This window comes from Vanellus vanellus, assembly GCF_965231255.1.
Source record: "Vanellus vanellus genome assembly, chromosome: 22".
In the NCBI taxonomy this organism is placed as follows: Eukaryota; Metazoa; Chordata; class Aves; order Charadriiformes; family Charadriidae; genus Vanellus; species Vanellus vanellus.
In genome coordinates this window covers 7,216,261-7,236,629 of record NC_138927.1, presented here as the reverse complement: position 1 = coordinate 7,236,629, position 20,369 = coordinate 7,216,261, and the positions used below count along the sequence as shown (strand labels likewise).

General features: G+C 43.8%; 1 protein-coding gene across 1 annotated transcript in view; it reads left to right on the top strand.

Annotated features, from left to right (window-relative positions):
- Window positions 1–20,369, top strand: part of KIAA0319L (KIAA0319 like) — a gene marked incomplete at its 5' end in the record, with an annotated part of 33,637 nt that extends 13,268 nt beyond the window's left edge. Inside the window, 17 exons of the mRNA XM_082494169.1 lie at window positions 1,923–2,024; window positions 2,953–3,050; window positions 4,238–4,325; window positions 5,590–5,682; window positions 6,370–6,502; window positions 7,626–7,854; window positions 8,897–9,020; window positions 9,583–9,715; window positions 10,613–10,761; window positions 11,082–11,233; window positions 11,425–11,563; window positions 11,899–12,058; window positions 14,267–14,409; window positions 15,388–15,510; window positions 16,060–16,150; window positions 16,526–16,617; window positions 18,650–20,369. Of these exons, the coding sequence (XP_082350295.1) occupies window positions 1,923–2,024; window positions 2,953–3,050; window positions 4,238–4,325; window positions 5,590–5,682; window positions 6,370–6,502; window positions 7,626–7,854; window positions 8,897–9,020; window positions 9,583–9,715; window positions 10,613–10,761; window positions 11,082–11,233; window positions 11,425–11,563; window positions 11,899–12,058; window positions 14,267–14,409; window positions 15,388–15,510; window positions 16,060–16,150; window positions 16,526–16,617; window positions 18,650–18,837 (2,237 nt within the window). The 3' untranslated portion in view covers window positions 18,838–20,369. The remainder of the gene's footprint in view (window positions 1–1,922; window positions 2,025–2,952; window positions 3,051–4,237; window positions 4,326–5,589; window positions 5,683–6,369; window positions 6,503–7,625; window positions 7,855–8,896; window positions 9,021–9,582; window positions 9,716–10,612; window positions 10,762–11,081; window positions 11,234–11,424; window positions 11,564–11,898; window positions 12,059–14,266; window positions 14,410–15,387; window positions 15,511–16,059; window positions 16,151–16,525; window positions 16,618–18,649) is intronic.

The following is a 20,369-nucleotide window of genomic DNA, read 5'->3' as shown; positions in this document are numbered from 1 at the left end:
TCTGCTCGGGACCATTGGATCTATTTCCAAGAGCAGCTTGAAAGTAATGGTGATGTCCTAATTCCCAAAGTGAAAGTTGAGATGTGGCACAAGGCATAGTCCTGCAAAGCATTCTTTTGGTGGTCTTGACACACTCCTGTCTCTCAAGTTGAGCGGAAGTCTTAAAGTCTTAGGGTGTAACTACTTCTTTTCTCTTCTGTCCCTGAACCATCAATGCACAGTTCAGCCATGGAGAACAGTGTACTTGGCCATTAGCTCATGCTTTACTTTGCAGCAAAATGATATTTCTCTTCACACCGGTGTTCCTTAAAGCAAACTATCGAAAATGTATAAAAGCCAAAACACGCTTTGGACAGCTCTGTTAACTCACCCAGGCTGTTAGCTCACCCTGTAAGGAAGCGGGCTTAGAGTGAATGGTGCATACTGGTCGTGTGGTATCTCAGAATCCAGTTAATCCTGTTTGCTGAAGTATTCACAGCTGAATTTCTTTCAAATTTAGGGGTCCTTTCTCTTACAAGGGAACAAATAGAAAATGTAAAAGGACCGCTGCATCCAAAGACATCTTTGGCAGGGAGCTGATTGGATGCTTGTGCTAATAAATTAGTATTCTTTTAAGGGCCTGTCCCTGCTAAAACTGGAAAATATATTTTAGACGTCTTCAGTGGCTTGTGTTGGAAAAGGAATGTAGCCAGGGCCTCCTTGTTTTGCTAGATAATACAAAGATGATGTGAAGGGTACTTTATCCAAGCAGGGGGTTGTTTTTTTGTCTATTGGTTGTTTTGTTGTTTTTTTTTTCCTACTGAGATCAGATTTCTTTTTTGCCTTGCAACTCTGCAGCTGAAAGACTGATGGAGTTTTAATATCCCAGGATCTGGAGCAATTGAGAGATGAAAAAAGAATTTGATGAATTTGTTTTCTTTTAGTTAACTGATTAATTCCAGTAGCTAATAAACAGATGGAAGAAAGGCTAAATGTTCAATGACATTTTCCCCATCTTTTTTAACTTGAATTCTTTGTGCATATCTCTGAAACGTTGTCTTTGACAGGGTCAAACTAGGGTAAAGCAACTTTAATTCTTGTTTTCTATGCGTAATTCCTAGGCCTGATAATAAAAAGGCAAAAATAAAGCACATGGGAAGGGAAGAGGAGGATGAGGAGGCTGAGAGGTACTCTTAAGAAATGCGGTCAACTTTCTGGTTACCTTAACGCTAATAACAAGCAGGAAAAAACGTCACTGGCCATAGTTTTCAAGCCTTTACCCTGCAGTCTTTAAAAACAAGCTACCTGTCCACTTATTTGAAATAGAATGGCAAGAAAATTCATAAGCAGGGGTTGAAAAGAAAATATAAATAAAAGGAACAGGTTTGTGTTTTGAGTTCCCATACTCAGTGTGGTAGCTATGCAGTTTTTAAAAAATCTCTTAGTCTGAAGCAGTGTTTCGAAAAAGAAGTACCGTGGATTCTTCATATATTTGTGAAGATCTGAAATTGCAGTTTGGTAAACAGCAGTGTTTGTCTTGCTGTGCCGTGAGACTGCAGCCGGGTTCTATGCTGAAAACCTGTCAGGTAAAAAAACCCCTTCCCATCCTGCTGGACCTGGGTGAATAGGTTCCCCTGCACAGGGCCGCAGGGTCACGTTTCAGCTCTTTAGAAAAGGAGCAGGAGCTGCACAGTATCTGCAGGGAGAGAGATGACTGAGTAATTCTGGGCTTGTCTTAAAATTGTAAAACCCCATTAGTGCTTTTGCATTAACAATGAGAGCGAAACCTGAACCGGGAGCTATATTGAGTGATGGGATGTTTACAAAATACAGCCGTTTGTAGCTGGTGTTTATTCCACAGACTCTGAAGCTGAGGTGGTTCTTATGTATGTATCTAATTTTTTTTTTCCTGTTCCTCTTTCAATTCTGTGCTTTTCCCTCAGTTATGAAGGAGCTGGTGGTTTCTGCTGGAGATAGCGTCGAAGTGACCCTGCCAAAGAATGAAGTGCAGCTGAATGCGTTTGTGCTTCCTGAACCACCACCTCGTAAGGCTTCCCTGGGAATTCCGCTAAGGGCTTATGATGGTGAAATGGCAAATAGGCATTATATACAGCATTACATAAGGACAATCTTGAAAATGTCTTTTGTCAGAGAACGCTTTCTTGTAGAAATCTTTTATCCTGTGCTATTACCTCATGCTGCCTCTCACAGCAAATAGGAAGACACAAAAAACATTGAAAGTGCTACAAAGTCATTAGATTTGGGAGATGGCATGTTCTCAAAGTGATATGTGAGGAAGCAGTGGATCTTCAGCCTCTATTCATGACATTTACTGATGGGTGACAGGCTGTCTTAGCAAGCGGTCTTTCATTTGGTGGATTGAAATCTGATTTGGGGGGTTGACATGCTGAGGAACGCATTTCTATACGTTTCTCATTTCATTGTGCAAAGTGTTCACAGGTATTTGTAAAGCTCTTGTCTGTAGCTCTGTCCACAGTGGCAGTGGGAGACGGCAGGGGAGAGGCAAGCATCTTGCCTGTTGTACAGAACAGGGCTAGATGAGATGCGTTCACAGAATCACAGAATGGTCAGGGTTGGAAGGGACCTCTGGAGATCATCTAGTCCAACCCCCATTCCTCTTCAAAAACTGGCATTATGTTGCGTCTGCAGGATTTGAGAGCACAATTTTTCTCTCTTATTATCCTGGAGCTGTGGTTGTTCTAAAGCTCTTTAATGCTTTAGAGGCTGAAAGATGGGGTTTGGCTCCAGAGTAGATGTGTTTAGAAGCACAGATTGTCTCTTTTCCTGGGTACATTCCCAAAAAGCTGCAGTCCAAATTCCAAGCTGTCTCATTTCTCCATAGTGCAGCAGAATGTGCCTTGTAAATGTTTAATACCTTTGCCTTTATTTAGCATGGCAGAAAGGCAGTCTTTTAAAAAATAACATCTGGACTTTTTTTTTTTTTTTTTTAAGGAACCACTTATTCCTATGAGTGGGAACTGATTACTCATCCAAAAGACTACAGTGGAGAAATGGAAGGGAAGCACTCCCAGACCCTTAAGTTATCTAAGGTAAAGCTTTGCTGCTTAGTATCCCGTTGTGTGAAATGCCAAGTGGAGAAGATGGGAACCCTGGCGGCCAGGAGAGACATGTGTGTGATTTCAGGATGAATAGGAAATTGCATGATGGGCAGGCAGCCAACATTTGACTGCAAGCCCTCTTCTAAGTCTCTTATAAAAAGGAGATTGATCTGGCATGAGGGAAAGTAGAAATTGATTTCAGGATCTAAAAGCTGCCTACAAGCAGTGTGTCAAGCCATACAAGTGGCACAATTTAATGTTAACAAAGGGTTGTGAATGTTTCTGCTACTGAAACATTCTGGTGGTGTGTTTAGGTCTGAAGCCTTGTACTACCCACTGAAAAAGGGACTTGCTGATTCCGTTAACGAGAGCTGTGGACTACCTCGTAGCACATTCCTGGCTGCTGCTTTTAGACAAGTTCTAACAGTGAAAGGATTGCCAGTTGCTGCACATGGGGATTCTTAACAAAAGAATTGCTTTAAATATTGTGTGAATATCCAGTTCTGTATTTATGAGACAGTCCTTTGAGCATCTTGGATTCTGCTGCACTCGGAAAAAATCCACAGGCTCTAATCACGATACCATGCAGAGAAAAGCCCTTCGAAAGGAGCGTGTCTGTCCCTGTCAGGGTTTCAGCCTTTTGGATACCATGATTTTTGTCCAACACCTAGTCCTTCGCCCTCTCATCTTGATTCAAGAGTGAGTGATGAAGGGGTGACTGCCTGACTCATGTCACCTAGAAGGAAGAGAAGAAATACTTTCCTTTGAGAAAACACACAAGAAGAGATTTTCTTCTCTTACATACAGCCTTTCTCATCTCAAATGCAATCTGTTCGTACAGATTCCTGTGGCCAGACAACCTGAACTAATCTCTCTTATCTTTCTTCTGTTTGCCCATTGTTGCTAGAAAATAAAGCTTGACTGACAATCCTGTGGCACCTGTGGTAGAAAGAAATATTAGTCTCTGGTTTCTGCATAGCCATTGTAAACTAAAAGATACGTAATACCATTTTGGCATGGAAACCATCCTTTGCTGTGTGTGCATAGGTTGAAGCATAATTGCCTGTTTTATGCTGCTAATGTACTTCTGTGCCAAAGCAAGGTAACTTGACCTTCTAATAGCTCCTGACAAGGTGCTACCGTCCTGAAGGTAAATGATCTTTTGTATTTACTTCCAGCTTACTGTTGGTCTGTACGAATTCAAAGTCGTCGTTGATGGGGAAAACGCACGTGGAGAGGGTTACGTGAATGTAACAGTGAATCCAAGTGAGTTGGTGGAATTGTATGTTTCCTTACCTTCATCTGTCTCTGATACCAGTATCACGGTGTTTTGATTATTTGACTGGACCCTGGTTTAATGTAGTGAAAATTCCCTGTGCTGTGAACTCAGTATATGTGTGTTAAATCATTTCCTGAGATCTGAAAGTATTGCTAATACACATAGCTATTTCTGCTATACTGCATACAGGCCAACCACTCAATAAAAGAGCTGGAATACCGACACAAAAGTGCTTAGCAAATGCCTCACCCTGGAAGCCACTGCTTCAATAAAAACTAGTTGTAACCAGGTAGAAAGCCTATAGCAGCAGGAGCAAAAAATGAAGGAAAGACAGAGCTTTGAAGCTCCTTTGGAGGTTCTTTTCTTCCCTGTCCAGTAAAGAATAGCATTCCCAGCCACAGGCAGGTTAAGTCAAATCTCATTCCTTACTGTAAGACATGGTTTGCAGATGAGCTGGTGTGGATACGGTAGCTCGTGCTGACTGTCTCACCAGGTCTCACTCTTTAGATGGCCTGTGTAAAGAGGGAACCACAAGTTCTTTTATGAGAAGTCCTTTTATGAAAAAAAAACAAACCCAAACCCACCTTTATTTTGCACACTTCAGCAAGACTTTTTCTACAACCTTTGTGGGCAAAGAAGTGCTTTTGCACTCCCTAAATTAGCAAAAGTGCGTGGCTGGCCTTTTGGATGCTGTTGCTGATCATTTCCTTATAAGCAGTGAATCTGCAGCTGGCAGCATGCATCAAAATCATTCATTTTTCAGAGCAACAGCCGAACTTTGGCAAGAAGCTCTAGGTGCTGCTCTGTTAGAATGGTCTGTGCTTGAATGCTTGACCCAGTATGGGAGAACTGATGCAGTGTGGCCATTTCCAGAGCACTAGTGTTGCAGTTCACTACCTTGCTTTTTAAAATCCCTTTTTTTAGCACTGTTGCCCCCAATTGCTGTATAACTTTGTGAAAACACAAATCACTGTTGCTGATTGTGCAGTTCTCTGCAGTCATTCTGATCAGCAGCTGTTTTGGAACCATGTAGCACAGCAATTCCACGCTTCGGTCTCCTCTCCTGGACTCGCTGCCTGCAGGACAGAGGAGGTGGATAGGGCTGGGGAGAGGGAAGAGGACGTGCCATATGCATTCTGCATGCTACTGCTGGTGCGCAAAGGCAGAGTAGTTTTGCAGAATTCCTTGGCCAGGGCTTTGTATCGTGATCCGCCTGTAGATGTCATCGTAACAGCTCGGTTGTTGTTGCAGAGCCTCGGGTGAATCAGCCCCCTGTTGCCATCGTGTCCCCACAGTTCCAGGAGATTTCACTGCCGACCATTTCAACTGTTATCGATGGCAGCCGTGAGTACCTGCTGTTTTAAATGCAGTAGTCTAGCAAGCCTGGCTTCTGTGTGTTTGCTTCTGGTCTGGCCCTTTGGGTTAAGTTTAAGAGGAACTGGCTGTGATGTTATCAAACGCACTTTAGTGAAAAGATTCGGCTTCTCTTGCCAGGAGAGAGGAATACACACACGACAGCACCTCTCCATGTTTCCTTTTGAAGGGCACTGGTCTAAGTCAATCTCCTAAAAAAGGAAAAGCTCTGGACATTGCTGCTTAGAATAAAAAAAAATTGCTGTCAGTCAAAATTACTGTCCTCTTGCGTTAAGCTTCAAACATGTTAGTTAACTAACGCACCACCTTTACTGATCCTGGCCCGCACTGGAGCTCTTCAGGGAGTTCTTTAAGTATGTTCAGGTTGTCTTACCCCCAACTAGTATTACTTTGTTAGTGTTTTGGTTTTGGGGTTTTTTTGCCTTCCCCCAGCACACTTATAATCCCAGGATTAAGGGTGTTCAAGTCTACCTGTGAAACAGGGTAGAGGAGAGCATACAGTTTGGGTATCTGAGCAGAATAGAGACCTCTGGGCTTGAACCAAAAATGCCTTTGCTCACAAGGGCCGGTACTGAAGTAGGGGACTGAACATCTGGGGTTTGTGAAGCAGCATTTTCCAATTCCTTGTATGTGTATTTTCTTCCGTAATTGAAACAGAAAGCACTGATGATGATAAAATTGTCAGCTATCACTGGGAAGAACTGAAGGGTCCTTTGCGGGAGGAAAAGGTTTCTAGCGATACTGCCATATTGACGCTGACCAACCTGGTACCCGGGAATTACACGTTCAGGTAGGTTATACCTGGAAGAGTTGATCAGTTCTTATCCTTTAAGAGTAAAATTTACAAGATTCCTGAAGTGTTAGTGTGGTTTAAAAAAAAAAAACAAACAACCAAACAAACAAAGCACAAAAAAAATCCCCAAACAACCCAGCGAGAGAACTCTTATTTTGTGGTGTACTCTCTCCATTTCTGCGATTTCAGGGGGTTTCATAGCTTTTCATTTCAGGATAGATAAGCTATCCAGCTACTTTTTATTCTTAAGTTGTAGCACTGGTTTAAGATGATGGCAGAAGGGAACGTACGGTCTGCTAGAGCTACAAAATGTCTCTTGAAATGTCAAATCTAAACTGTTTGGGTAAAGGCTTAGGAAGAAGTGCAGTCTTACATCCAGTTTTTAAATGTGATGTGTTTGTCCCAGATAAGTGAACGAGGCGTAATGGTTTTCTGCACATACCTGACTAATAGAAAGTACCTGATTTTACTTTAATATTTGTTCTGTTTTTCCTTTGGTCTGCATTTTGGTGTGATGTCCATGCACTGCATCAGCAGATCTATTTAAAATAAAATAAACCTGAGTACATATAACTGAACACTGTTTTCTTCTTAAGCAGTTGGTATATAAACTAATCAGATCGACGTTCAGATCTAGATTTAGCAAAAAGCAGTTCTGTTTTGTGGTACTAGCCTACCTGAGGAGGCATACTGTGTTCGGGCCACTTGTGGTTTAGTAATGAACTTGTATGTCCATGTTAATGAGCGTCTCCTGTTGGGAGGCAGTGTCATACTCAGGGAGGTCGTTTCCGTCACAACTGTGTATGTGAAAGCTGATGATCTTTCACTAGCATGGTTTTATCTTGGTAGTTGGTAGATTTCAAGTGAGGGATGGATGTGACTGTTGAATTTCTTGCATCACTTTGAGGCTGATAATTGGGCATTTGGGGGAAGTTTCTATTCAGAAAAAGCACAGTTACTTCAAACCATAGTTTTTTTCACTCCTGAAAAAAACCTTACTATCCTGTCCTTAAGTGTTTTAAGTTTCTAACTTTTCTTTTGCATTTCAATTAACTCCAGTCAGTGATAATCATGACTCTCTACTGCTTTCACTTTTTTGGTTTTTTTCTCCCCTCTTCAGTCTAACAGTGGTGGACTCGGATGGTGCCAGCAACTCCACCACTGCAAACTTGACTGTGAACAAAGCAGTGGATTATCCTCCAGTGGCAAATGCGGGCCCAAACCAAGTGATCACCCTGCCTCAGAACTCCATCACCCTCTACGGGAATCAGAGCACCGACGATCACAGCATTGTCAGCTATGAGTGGCTACTGAGCCCGAACAGCAAAGGGAAGGTGATGGAGATGCAGGTCAGTGCGGGTCTCCTGTACTCATCCTGGATTACTCACTAGCTGGCTTTTTTTCTATAATCAAATCATTTTTGACTGTTAGCAAATGTTTCTTATAATCCTACAGAGCAAGCATGTGGTGATTAAATATATACTTAAAACTAAATCCGCGTGAAGCTGGTATTGGCTTAGGGGCTGAGCTGGTGTACCAGTCTAGCCAAAGGTTTTCACTGGCATCCCGTTTCCTTTTTTGAGCAATGCAGTTTTAAATAGTGCTCAAGAATGGAGGATTGGGAGAGATGGGAACTTGATGGCTTTGGATTCTGATGCCCCATACAGCAGGTCTCACCTCAACTTGATCGCACCCCCGTATCTCACTATAACCTGTGTGGCTGCTAGGGAAGTGTGTTCTTCCCATGTTCAGTTGCTGACTTCTCAGAACATCAGTGATAGCTATATCAAACAGGGATGCTTAAGTGCTGTCAGCAGTTGTGGAGCCAGACTGTGTGACCTTTTAGGTAACTGTCAATCAGGATGGCATTGTGCCAGGTCATGCATTCCTTAGCTGGGCAAACACAGTGGCAAACAGTCAACTCTTTTGAGTTGCACCAGAGTCTAAACTTTGCTGATACTGGCCAGACACTGGCTAGACACCCCTCAGTCCTAAACAGTTAAAGCTGGAACTTGTTTCCATGTCGTCATTTGTCTTTTAAAGATTATTACTACTGTCAACTTTATGGAATAAGAAAGTCCACGAATCAGGTTCTCAATGTGTGTGATTTGTACAGGGCTCCCCAGAGGTTTTGCCCAAGTTGCTATCTATTGAATCTGAAAAGGTCTGAACATCTATATGGTACTAGTCTTGTTACATTCCACAACAGTGTCCTTGTTGCTGTGCATAATTTTACCTGTAAGTGGTTTGTACAGACTTCTGGCCCCATAGCAGGAGTTAACAATAAGCCCCTAGAATCTGCTGATAATAATTGTTTTAGAAACAGAGTCTTCTGGTCTATCATCATCTGTCTAAGGATTCTTCTTAATACACGAATATGTTTTCTCAAAGGGGGTGAGGACGCCAGTCTTACAGCTCTCTGCAATGCAAGAAGGTGACTACACTTACCAGCTAATAGTGACGGATTCTGCTGGGCACCAGTCCACTGCAGAGGTCACTGTGATAGTCCAGCCAGGTAAGCTGCCTTCAGCTGCTTTTGCCACTTCCATTCCAGGGGTTAGGGGTGAGCATCAATCTGTCAACATATTCCAGATGTTATGGTAGCTTTGTGTTGCTTTCAGAAAAGCTGCTCTAATTTAGGACCATTCTGGGCTGGTATATTGCTGATAAACCAACAAAAGAAATTTTCTAGAAATATTGCCTTTCTAGGCTATTCTCTTATTTCACACAGTGTGGTTTAATTGACATTATCCCACCATAATGGCAGGATTTTATTTCCAAGCAGCTGTCTCTGCCCACAGGGCTTGGTCCTGGGACAGGAGCAGGAATAGTGAAGTAATGCTTAGAGAACGAGAGCAAAAATCACAACTCCTAGGTTCTTTCTTATTTTATTGCAGATGTGTGAATGAAACACTGACCTGAACTCTTAACTGCTCTTAACCTCACTTTCTCTGAGTACAAGGTTGAGATAATGGGCAGGAAATATACTAGGGATCACGGAGAAACTTCTTAATGCTGGGGTTTTAAGCTCTGCCTTTTATGGCACGTGTACAAAAAATATTGCAATCCTTTTTCAGAGAACAATAAGCCCCCAAAGGCAGATGCTGGTCCAGATAAAGAATTAACTCTTCCTGTGGACAGCACCACTCTAGATGGCAGCAAGAGCTCAGATGACCAGAAGATAGTCTCCTTTCTCTGGGAAAAAACACGGTGTGTATCATCTTCCAGACTGTTCTTAAGCAAGTATCTACATCTTTCATTTAGAACAAGACACACACCCACATAGTTCCCTTGTGTTGCATCCTGGTAACATCAGGCCTGACAAGCTTTACCAGTGACTAGAATGAGACAAGGATTTATGTTTAATTGGAGAGAGGTGGAGTTTTGTTTGAGCATTAGAAATACCTTTGCCTTCATCTCAAGGTCTGATTCCCATTCTGAGGGTGGTTGTGGCACGTAAAGGAGACGGGCCTTGTTCGAATCACAGCAGTGTAATGGGGTCTTGGCCGTATGAAGAGACTGACTCTTGTAATCAAATAGCAGCAGGGCCTTCTAACTCGGTCATTTTGCAGCGTGTCTGAATGAGGCAGTGCTTTCTCGTTGTCGTGCTTCTCTTCAGACTATAAATTCCCTGAAGTGCTTTAGGGAATTCGGGGGAAAAGCCTGTGAGCAACTTGCAGTAGCTTTTTCTGTTTGCTAATGCAAAGTCTGTGCAAAGCTCTTATAAACAAAGGAACTATTTTTGCTGTCTACCTTTTCTTAAAAAAAATGGCTTATTGTGCAGTTCACAAGCCAATTTTGGTGAAAGTACCACTTTTTGTAAACCCTACTTAAATGCTGGTATCAGTGCTCCCCTCGTTTAAAAATAACCAAAACACTAAACCACCGGAAATTATGCTTTTTATTCTGAATGCTGCACTTACTCTTTTGATTATCTTACTGTAACTGGAGAAAATAATTTTACTTTTTGTCATGGACTCTCTGTTTTTAGACAACTGTCTGTTTGCATCCCCATAAGCTCTGCTTGAGCTTCAGCCTCCTGTTTGGTGTGAGGCTGGTTCCTGTGGTCTGTGCAAAGTTTAACTCATCCTCTTGCGCTTTGCTTAGGGGCCCAGATGGTGTCAAGCTGGAGAATGCCAACAGCAGCATTGCCACTGTAACAGGCCTTCAAGTTGGGACATACGAGTTTACTCTGACAGTTAAAGATGAGAGGAACTTGCAGAGCCAAAGTTCGGTCAATGTCATTGTCAAAGAAGGTATGTCCAGCCATGAGAAGAGCTGCCCAAGACACAGGTTATCTCTGAGCAGTTCAGCAAAACCTGTGTTCAGAGGCACAATAAGAGTAAGGAATGGGGGAAAAATAATGTGGAGAGCACTGAAATGGCCTTCTCTAAATCAGGGGTTTACCCCTTTGTGGAGGAACAGTATCTTCAGCTGAATCCCACAGTGTGTGATTTCCCTTTTCTTCCCCCAGAGTTAGATAGGGATTTCTGGGTTACAATGGAGATCTAATGCCGTAGGTTTTGATTGAGTGTTACCAGATTTTTCTCCAACTGCTTTCTCTCTGTTTGCTTAGAGATAAACAAGCCGCCAGTTGCAAAGATTACCGGTAATGTTGTCATCACCTTGCCCACAAATACAGCCGAGTTGGATGGATCGAAGTCCTCTGATGATAAGGGAATTGTCAGCTACTTGTGGACCCGGGATGAGGGGAGCCCTGCAGCTGGGGTGAGGTTTCTTTTTTAAATAGCAGTCTGCAGCATGACAGAAGTCAGTGGGAGGTAGCGTTGGCAGCTCCTGAGGGAGTATAAAGCTGATTGTTCCACCTGTTACCTTTTGGTTATATCTTTTAAGTATGATGCTATATCATGCCAGTTTGATCCTTTGTTTCCTGATGTTTATTTTGCTCTGCCTTTCAGGAAGTCTTAAATAATTCAGACCATCATCCTGTCCTTCTCCTGTCCAATCTGGTAGAAGGGACCTACACATTCCACCTCAGAGTAACAGATGCCAAAGGAGAGAGTGACGTGGAAAGGACCACAGTGGAAGTCAAACCTGGTGAGTCTGGGCTTTGTGCTGTGCCACGTTTGCCTGCAGTGCTCTAGCAAGCCCTCTGTTTGTCTGGATATAGTGTACTGAGATTAAAACATGTAGTCTCGTCCAGCTCAGAACTGTAGAAGGTCAAAAGTTTGGGGGGATGTGATTGTATTTTCATGTGGTTCTTGGGGGCTCACTCTTTCTGTTGCTGTTACTTGCAAAAGTCATAGACTTGTATCGCTTTCTGCATTCTATAATTTTGTGTTCAAAGATTCTGGAAAGGTAATAGAAACCTGACTTGTACCCGGGCTGTTAAATAGAAGTTCTAAGGTCTGTATTATCTACGTTCTCACTAGATCCTAGGAAAAATAACCTTGTGGAGATGATTCTGGACGTTAATGTCAGCCAGCTGACTGAGAGGCAGAAGGGTATGTTCATCCGACAAATAGGTGTTCTGCTGGGAGTCCTCGACTCTGACATTACTGTGCAGAAGATCCAGCCGTACACTGAACAAAGGTAGGGTTTGTCCGTGAGTGCACATGGAGGGGGATTGCTTGAGGGTTTAGTAAACGAAGAGGTATTTTCTCTTGGGAAGCAGATTGGACAATCAGAACATGTGGAGACTTTGCTTAAAATTGGTATTCCTGCTTGCTTGGGTCAGAGAAGGTGTGTTGCCAAGCAGGTCTTGGGTATCTTTCCCCTCTGCGCATAGTGCATTGTCCTCAAAAGCTGTTTGCTGCTGCTAATGTCTTTGCCCCCAAATCTGTACAATAAGAACTAATCTGGTTTGGTTTTGAAAATTGTGAAGACTATTTGAAGGATGTTCTACAGCTGTGACTTATAACTGGACAAATAGTGGGGCTCTGTACAGGAGCAGTTTGGTGGAACACTGACACCACACCAGAGGTGGTGGTGTAGCCATCCCCTGAGCAGCAGCCCCGCACGCCAGCTTCGTAGTATTACATTAGCTTTACTGCCTACACAACTGCTTCCATTTCATGTAAAATAAAATGTTGAAAACCAATGTAATTTTTGTTTGAAGAGATAGGGAGAACTTGGGTTTGATTGCTATTTAGCTTACAATAAACTACAGCCGGTCTCTTCTAAACAAGTGGAAGTTTGCTTATAGGCAGGGCTGTAGGCCAGGGCTGTGCTGCCTGGACAGTGTTGCTCAGCTCCAAGTACAGCAGCCAGCAAGTCATACAAGGGATGGTTTAGCCCAGCTGGATCCTGCCCGTGCTGCTTTGGCATGAAAGTACCCGATCGAGTTTAGCTTTCCGCCTCTGTACAAATGGCTGGTCTGGGAAATTCACTGTTCTGCTGAAAACTTCAGCGACTGGCGCTGTAGCGTTGTCACAGCAACAGCTGCGTGTCTCCATACTAACAGCAGTCCATCGTTCCTGTAGGTGTGTTTGAGGATGCCTGAACATGCGTGTGAGTGGCATGGCAACAAGCTTGTCAAGGGCGGAGTGGTAATCTGCTGAAATAAGTGCAATATTGCACTTAATTTTTACTAAAAATGGAGTAGTTCTAAGGTAGATAAAGCACTGAAAAAGATTTAAGGGACATGCTTAAAGTCATGCAGCAAGTCAGCAATAAATCTGCAGTTATACTTTAGACTTTCCTGAGTTCAGTAATGTATCGATTCCTTCGTGTCCATGTTGCCTGCTGTAGCAGTAAAATCAGAATTCATAGTCCGTGCAAAACTAAAGAGCTCAGCCAGCACTTTCTGTTGTAATATTACCTTTCTGTCTCTGCCATGACCAGGCCAGTTGCCATTGTTCTTCACTGAGTAAGGCAAGTAAGGGATTCTTGTAATTAATGCTTCATCTGTTTATATGTTTATTAAGTAGACAGAAGAGTGGGAAGTGTTGTAAAAGAGCAGAGATTATTTTCTGACAGATGGCTTTAAGATGCCATTTTTGCCTCAGCTATCAAAGTAACTTGTACAGTTTAAAAAAGGTCTTTTTCCCCCAGCTGCTGGTTTGTTTTGGGTTTGGTTTTTTGTTTTTTTTTTCACATACTCTGAAGGCTTCACTGATATCCTTTTGACTCATAGGCTCACTGGTAATAATAAATCTGAAACATCCATGCATCCATTTGTGAATCTGAAGGATACACAGGGCTCTGCAAGGCTAGCAAGCCTCGGGGAGCAAGTTCTTCTGCCATAAAGTTAATGCAATAAAAGATGCAGAATACAGTATCCGCTACAGCTGTGCTTTTTTCTGGCTATAACACTTTGCACATTCAAACTAACCTTTGCAAAAGAGTGTAAACCTTCACTGTCTTCTCTGATGCTGGAGCTCTGTGCTGGGCAGTGAGATAAGCCCCCAAGTTCCGTGTGTAGTAAGAACTAAGGGTCCCACAGGGAGGGAGGGAGGAGATTATGAAAATGGCAAGACCTTAAAGTTTGGGGATTTTTATACCTAGGATGAACATGCAAAGGTGTATTTGGTGGTGTTTGGAACTAGACTTGACAAAACCATGAACAAACTCAAGAACAGTCCAGCCCTAGCTTTGAAAAGATGGATGGATCAGATGTCCCAAAGGGTTTCCTACTGTGTGACCAGGTCTAATGTTACTGCTTCCAGGATGGAGACGGAAGTCTGGTCTTCAAATAACTTTGGGATTCTGAATAAGCCTGTCTAATGACAGACTGGGGAGAATGGCGCTCTGCCTGATGTTTGGAGAAGCAGCAGATAATAATTTTTGTTTGACTTCCAGCACGAAGATGGTGTTTTTTGTACAGAACCAGCCTCCCCATCAGATATTCAAAGGACGAGAAGTAGCCTGGACACTAAAAAACGAACTAAGGAAACAACAGTCAGACTTCCTCATCTTCCGGGCATTAGAAATTAACACAGTCAGTAAGTAAGAGTCACTGTGGTACAAGCTAACATCTTTTCCCTTCTCAGATGCCTGCAAGAACAATGACCTTCATGTGGGCTAAAAACACCTGCGTGCGCACACACATACACTCACTCCAGTAGCCTTCATATGTTAGGAAATGGGAAGCAGAAAAATAAGTTGGTTAGACTATACTTATCAGTTATTTACCAATTGATTCTGGCTGTTCACTGTTGAACTTCATGTACATAGTAACTTGTAATGTTGCTGGGAAGATAAGAATTGGCAAAATCAAAAGCAGATTGATACTTATGAAACTAAAATATAGTGTTAATGGAATACAGCCAATGAAATGAGTGTCATAATGAAAACAATAAAACAGCAGATCTTGGTAGCTGTGAACATACTAATTTCCTCTCCAGCACATACATCAGTCTGAAGGAAATGTTTCCCTTCTATCAGTTTTTTACAAGTTTACATGAGTGCTGTTTTTCTTTTATGAGCTCCATCCTGTGAGGACCATGTGTTGATCAGTTAGATATTTTAAACTAGAATTATGTAAAGTAATTATTTTCATGACTTCCTGATCTTATGATTTTGTGGCCTCCAAAAGCCACTCTTCAGTTCTGTTTGGTCCCTTTAAAGGATCTATTTGTTTCTTGTCTGTCTCGCAGGCTGAGTTTGAATTTGAAAATCAAAACCTTATTTAAAAACATTTACTTAACAAATGTACAAATTCCGTAACTTATAACAAAATCATGATTTATTAGGCAAAATCTTCTTAGCATGTTATGTGTGTCACATTGTTAGGGAAGCAGCACTTTTTGATTTGACATGAGACCTAGGTTCTTACGTTTGCACTTCTTACAGCTATAATGAACTACAGAGCAACGAGATTCAAGTTAGAGCCTATGGGGGTTGGCCGTATTGAACGATACTGTCCCATTTTTGCTTCATGTGCAAGTCATTTAGTTCACCTTGCTTGTTTTGGTCCCTAGCGTGTCAGCTGAACTGCTCTGAGCATGGGCGCTGTGACTCCTTCACCAAGCGGTGTGTCTGTGACCCCTTCTGGATGGAGAACTTCATCAGGGTGCAGATGGGGGATGGCGAAAGCAACTGTGGTACGTGCAACCTCCCCGGGATTGTTCATTTTCGGAAAGCAAACAGTGTTTGAAACCCAGGGTAGGCAGAGTAACGGGTACCTGCTTTGTCTCAGTATCTCTGACATGATGCTCGCACGAGGAGATAGTCCCTGCCCTGCTCTCACTACACGTCACCTTCTAGGCAGGCGATACTTGATAGGGAGGTAACTCCTCTTCAGATGCTCTCGGTGAACACTCACTAAGAGTTGAGTCTGTTCTTAGTGTATAAATCACACCTCTCTTCTGTCGTGCCCCTCCAGAGGCTTTCCTGCCACAGGAAAGCAAATTTTATAAATCGACACACATTGAAAAATGCCCCTGAGCAGCGAGTCCACACACTGGATCTCAAGCCTCTGGCTTCCGTAGGTGAGTTAGTGGTGCTGTCAGTGATGGATGCTAGCCTCTACCTCTAAGTCTGCAAAGGGTCGGGCCTTTCTTTTTCTTTCCCAGGAATAGTCATCTAAAGCACACACTGTCAACTGTATGAGGTGCCAAAACGTCTTTATCTCTGGGGTGTTTTGCTTTCAGAGTGGAGTGTGCTGTATGTGATCATTGCATCTTTCGTCATTGTGGTTGCCTTTGGAATCTTATCCTGGATGGTGATCTGCTGTTGCAAGAGGTGGGACTGAGGCCATAACCCCCACTGTATCAGTGCGTCAGAGCCAAGTAGCTGCACTAGGAGGTGAAAGATTCAAACCCATCGCCCCAGCAGGTCATCTGCTTTGCCCTGGGATGTCAGTTTTTGCCACTCAGTGTTTCATGTGAAACAGTGAAGTCCTAGAACTCTGGGTTCAATTAAGAAGAAAGATTTGGATTAGCCTATAAATGTGCAACTAAAGCAAAGTTTTTAATGTTTTGCTTTGTGACATGAACATAATCTGAAATAAGCAAGTGACATGAACATAATCAAAATAAGCTTTGAAGGTCAGAGTTGTTTTTTCTTCTGGCTTTTTCAGAAATGGCCTGCCTCTTAATTCCTTTTCTTCACTTTTAGACGAAAAGGAAAATCCAAAAGAAAAAGCAAATACAAGATTTTGGATGCAACGGATCAAGAAAGTCTGGAGTTAAAACCAAATCCCAAAGCAGGTAAAACATGAGAGGGAAGAGCTCGGTGTTTCCAGAATGCTGACTAAGAACGCTCTTCCTCAGCGGACTTAAAATCACAGAGTGAAACAAACATGACACTGACAGACGAGTCTCAGAAGATGTAAGAGCTTGTTTCAGATCTGTAGACAGGGCATTTAGTCAAGTTATCTAACTCTTTGGTTTAGAAATTGGGGCTGAAACTGGCCTGGTCCTGATGTCTCCACTTCCTGTGACAGAAGTAGTACGTGGACGCATGTAAGCTGTGCAGAGACCGGCCTGATCCGGGAAGGCCAACGCTGGGTCTTCACTATAACTTCTCTTGCTCTAAAGTTTTCCACTCTGTTCCGGTAGTTTGCTTCTTGCCAATATGCAATTCCTTCGCCTTGCTCTACAGCAAAGCGTGAGTTCGGTGTCACTAAGCGTTTCACTAAACCGATGGACTTTGGCTGGTAAGCAAAGGGACACCGAGCAACCTGAAAATACACACGGCCTGGAGAGAGCGATGTTTATCTCTGCCCCCATATTCCCCCACCCCAAATGACTTGTTCATAAATTCATTCACTCTTGTCCTTGTGAGCATCAGGCTCTGCAAGTTTCACATTTTAGCTCATCCTCTAATTTTTCCAGGAAGCAGATGCTTCTCTTAGGGGGGAGACCCGTGAAGTCCTCAGTGCTCCGGGTGGCTACAGGCCCATTGGCCCATTCCAGAAAGGCAGTCATTTGTCTTCAGTGTTCTTACCCAGCATTTTCCTGTCCGCATTGCTGTCCTCAAGAGTGCTTGTCAGGTGCTTTGCAAAGATCATTGAGTTATTTCAGGCTGGAGCGTTTTTGCTGCGATTGTATCTGATACCTGAACCGAGCTGTGGTCACCTGCTGACCGACCGGGAAAGGAGGGAGGCGAGGGAAAGTGTGTGCAAAGCGTGGCCCTGCCAAATGCTGGGCAGCACTTAACTGCTGAAATACGTGTTTCAAATAAGGGTGTGCATCCTGGTTTTGTCTCAAGGAGGGGTTATTTTAACTGTGCACGGGAAATAGTCCTTGATCCTTGTTTGCTGGTGGAAAAATAACTGCTCATCCTCGTATTATCCCATTTAATGGGATTCCAGCAAAGTGAACAGTGCCTAACGACAGCGTTGGAGGGCATTGCAGTGACAGAGCTGATCAGACAATTCCTCTGAGAACCCGGCTATCCCAACTGCACAAGTACGGATACCTTTGAAGGAAACCCGGGTGCTTTTTCCTCCCTCAGCACCCAACTCTGCTTTAATCTGACCATCTGCCACCTCGCACAGAAGACCCCCACTGTTAAATGAAGGGCTCATTGTTCTGCAGTCTGTAGCAAATGTGCATCAACCGTTTGCTCTCTGGTAACCAAACTCGTCTTGCTTCTTCTGAGGCTTGCTGCTGACTAAAGTCTTTTTCCCCGCTAGATATGTCCAGGGAGCATTCTGCTAACAGAGGAAATGTTGCACTTCTCCATTAAGGAAAAGCTAAATTTAAATATTTCCTCTGCTGACAATATCAGTAAATGTCTCTCTCCTGTCCTTGTGCATTAATCTAAATTCAGCCTGCTAATTTATCTCTCTTCCCTTTGCAGGCAAGAGGAGCAGAGATGAGAGTAGAGAGGGTAGTAAGAACGCAGCGATCTTCCCTCACACACCTGCGTATTCCCTTTACTACAGCCGTTAGCCCTCAGAGAGCTTTCTAGGCAATGCCCCGAGCAAGGTCAGGGAGGCAAAGCTCCCATGTATCCTCACAGCCCCTTCTGGTAATGTAATTCACTTTTTTACCTGTTTGTTGCACTTTGCAGTGTCTCAAAGTGTCTGTGTGACCTCTGTCATGCCAAAGTATCTGGAGGAGGATTGCTTTGGCTTCAGCGTTTGAAGAAATAAGTGACAGACATGGAAAAGTCTGATTAGGCTGTCCCTTTGACATGACAGGAAAAGGAGATTTAAAGAGGGAATGGAATAAGGTGAGGTTGTTGGCCAGTACTAAAAGTAGTTTTTAACCTGGGAATCTCTCTCCTTCAAAGGTGGCAGACAGAAAGCCCAGGTCCTCAACACCAGCCTGATGCACTCCGAGTCTGAACTGGACAGCGATGAAGCCATCTTCACATGGCCCGACCGTGAAAAAGGGAAACTGCTCCGTAGCCAGAATGGCTCCTTGCGCAATGGACAAGTGATGCTCAAACCCAAGAACCAGAGGGAGGAGATCCTATAGCTCCCCTCAGGTGGCCTTTTGCTGGAGCTCAGTGGGAAAGGCCACTCCCGTCCCTATCCTACAAGGGCCCTTGGAGGCCAGTTTGATTAGGAACAACGCTGCTAACTCCTTTCACAGAAAATAATTTTGGTTTTGTGGGTTTCTTTTCATTCAGTTAAAACTGGTTGTACTTGAATTTGAACTTCAAGGGAAATCAAAGGGAGGAGAAAGCAACTGTGAACCCCAGGCAAAGCGTCAGGAAAGGACAGAGCTGGCATCTGGAGAGCGGCAGGACAGAACCACTTGGAGCAACTGTGAATGTGCAGGACCCTCCTAGCCCACCTCAGACTGCAGCGGAGGAAATGCCCACGGACTTCCAGCTCACTTCCCTTGAGAGCTCCTGGGAGAAGGAAGGTCAAGGCTGTGCTTTGAGCTGTGCTCTGAGCTCCCTTCAGGCGCCAGTAGCCTTCCACGGGCTACTTGTGCTGTCGAACAGCTTGCTTCTCTTTTACTCCCACCTTCCCTAATGGTTTTAGCACTATTTTAATTTAGACTTGTCCTTTCACATGCACTTGGCTGCTTTTGGAGTGTAGAGGAGGGAGAATCTAAACGCTATGGTCACCCTTCATCAGCTTGCAGGTAGGAGAGGGTTTTGTAGCTGTTCTAAATTACCGTCAGGCTTTTCTCACTGGAAGTGTTGGTGACACGGTGCCTGTTCAGATGTCACAACTGACCTGTCTGTGGTAATTGGCTGGGCTAGCAGACCCCCCCCTGCAGCAAGCTCTCCTGCGGGGTACCACAGCCAGGAGGGGACACCCACCTTTGCTGCCTGTGTCTGACGGCTGACTTCGTTCCAAAGCTGTGAGATATTTTTCAGTGGCCCCAGCACTTTCTGTTGGTCACCAAGCCGTCCACGAGTCTGGACATTAACCATATCTCAGTTATGAAACGTTATACATTATGGGTTTGGGTTTTTTTCCTTAAAATTTGCACAAGCCAGGCAAACAGGGGTTGATACCTTCAGTTCCCAGCAGCTCCCTCTGGCTGGCAGCTTAGTGGCCTCGTGGTGGTGCAGCTGAAGAGCCCTGTGCACTCCTAACGCGGAGCGAAGGACACAAGTGGTGTCCTTTAATCGGTGGAAAAGGGAGCTCTCAGTGCTCGGGGGCATCGCATGGTGAGCACCAGCAGCGAGTGGCCGTGTGTCCCCGCTGCCTGGGCGCGGGGAGGCAGGTCTGTGGCCGTCCTTCCCCGTACCCGCTCCTTTATCTCACTCTGCTGCTTTCATGAGTCGCACCCCTGTCCTCGGGCAGAAATCAGCCTCTTGCTGGCATGAAGGATGCCACTGCTCCTCTGTGGATGGGTGGGCAGTTTATTGCCTTTCTTTGTGTTTAATTTAAAAACTGGAAACTTGTTTCATTGGCTTTTTTTTGAGCTATGAAAGCCAAAAGGCTTTAACTTCCTCGGTTGTATTTATATTGCTGCACTACTGATTTGTGTTGAGCCTAGATGAAGATTAAACACTATTGAATGCGAGGGAATGTTCCCTCACTGAA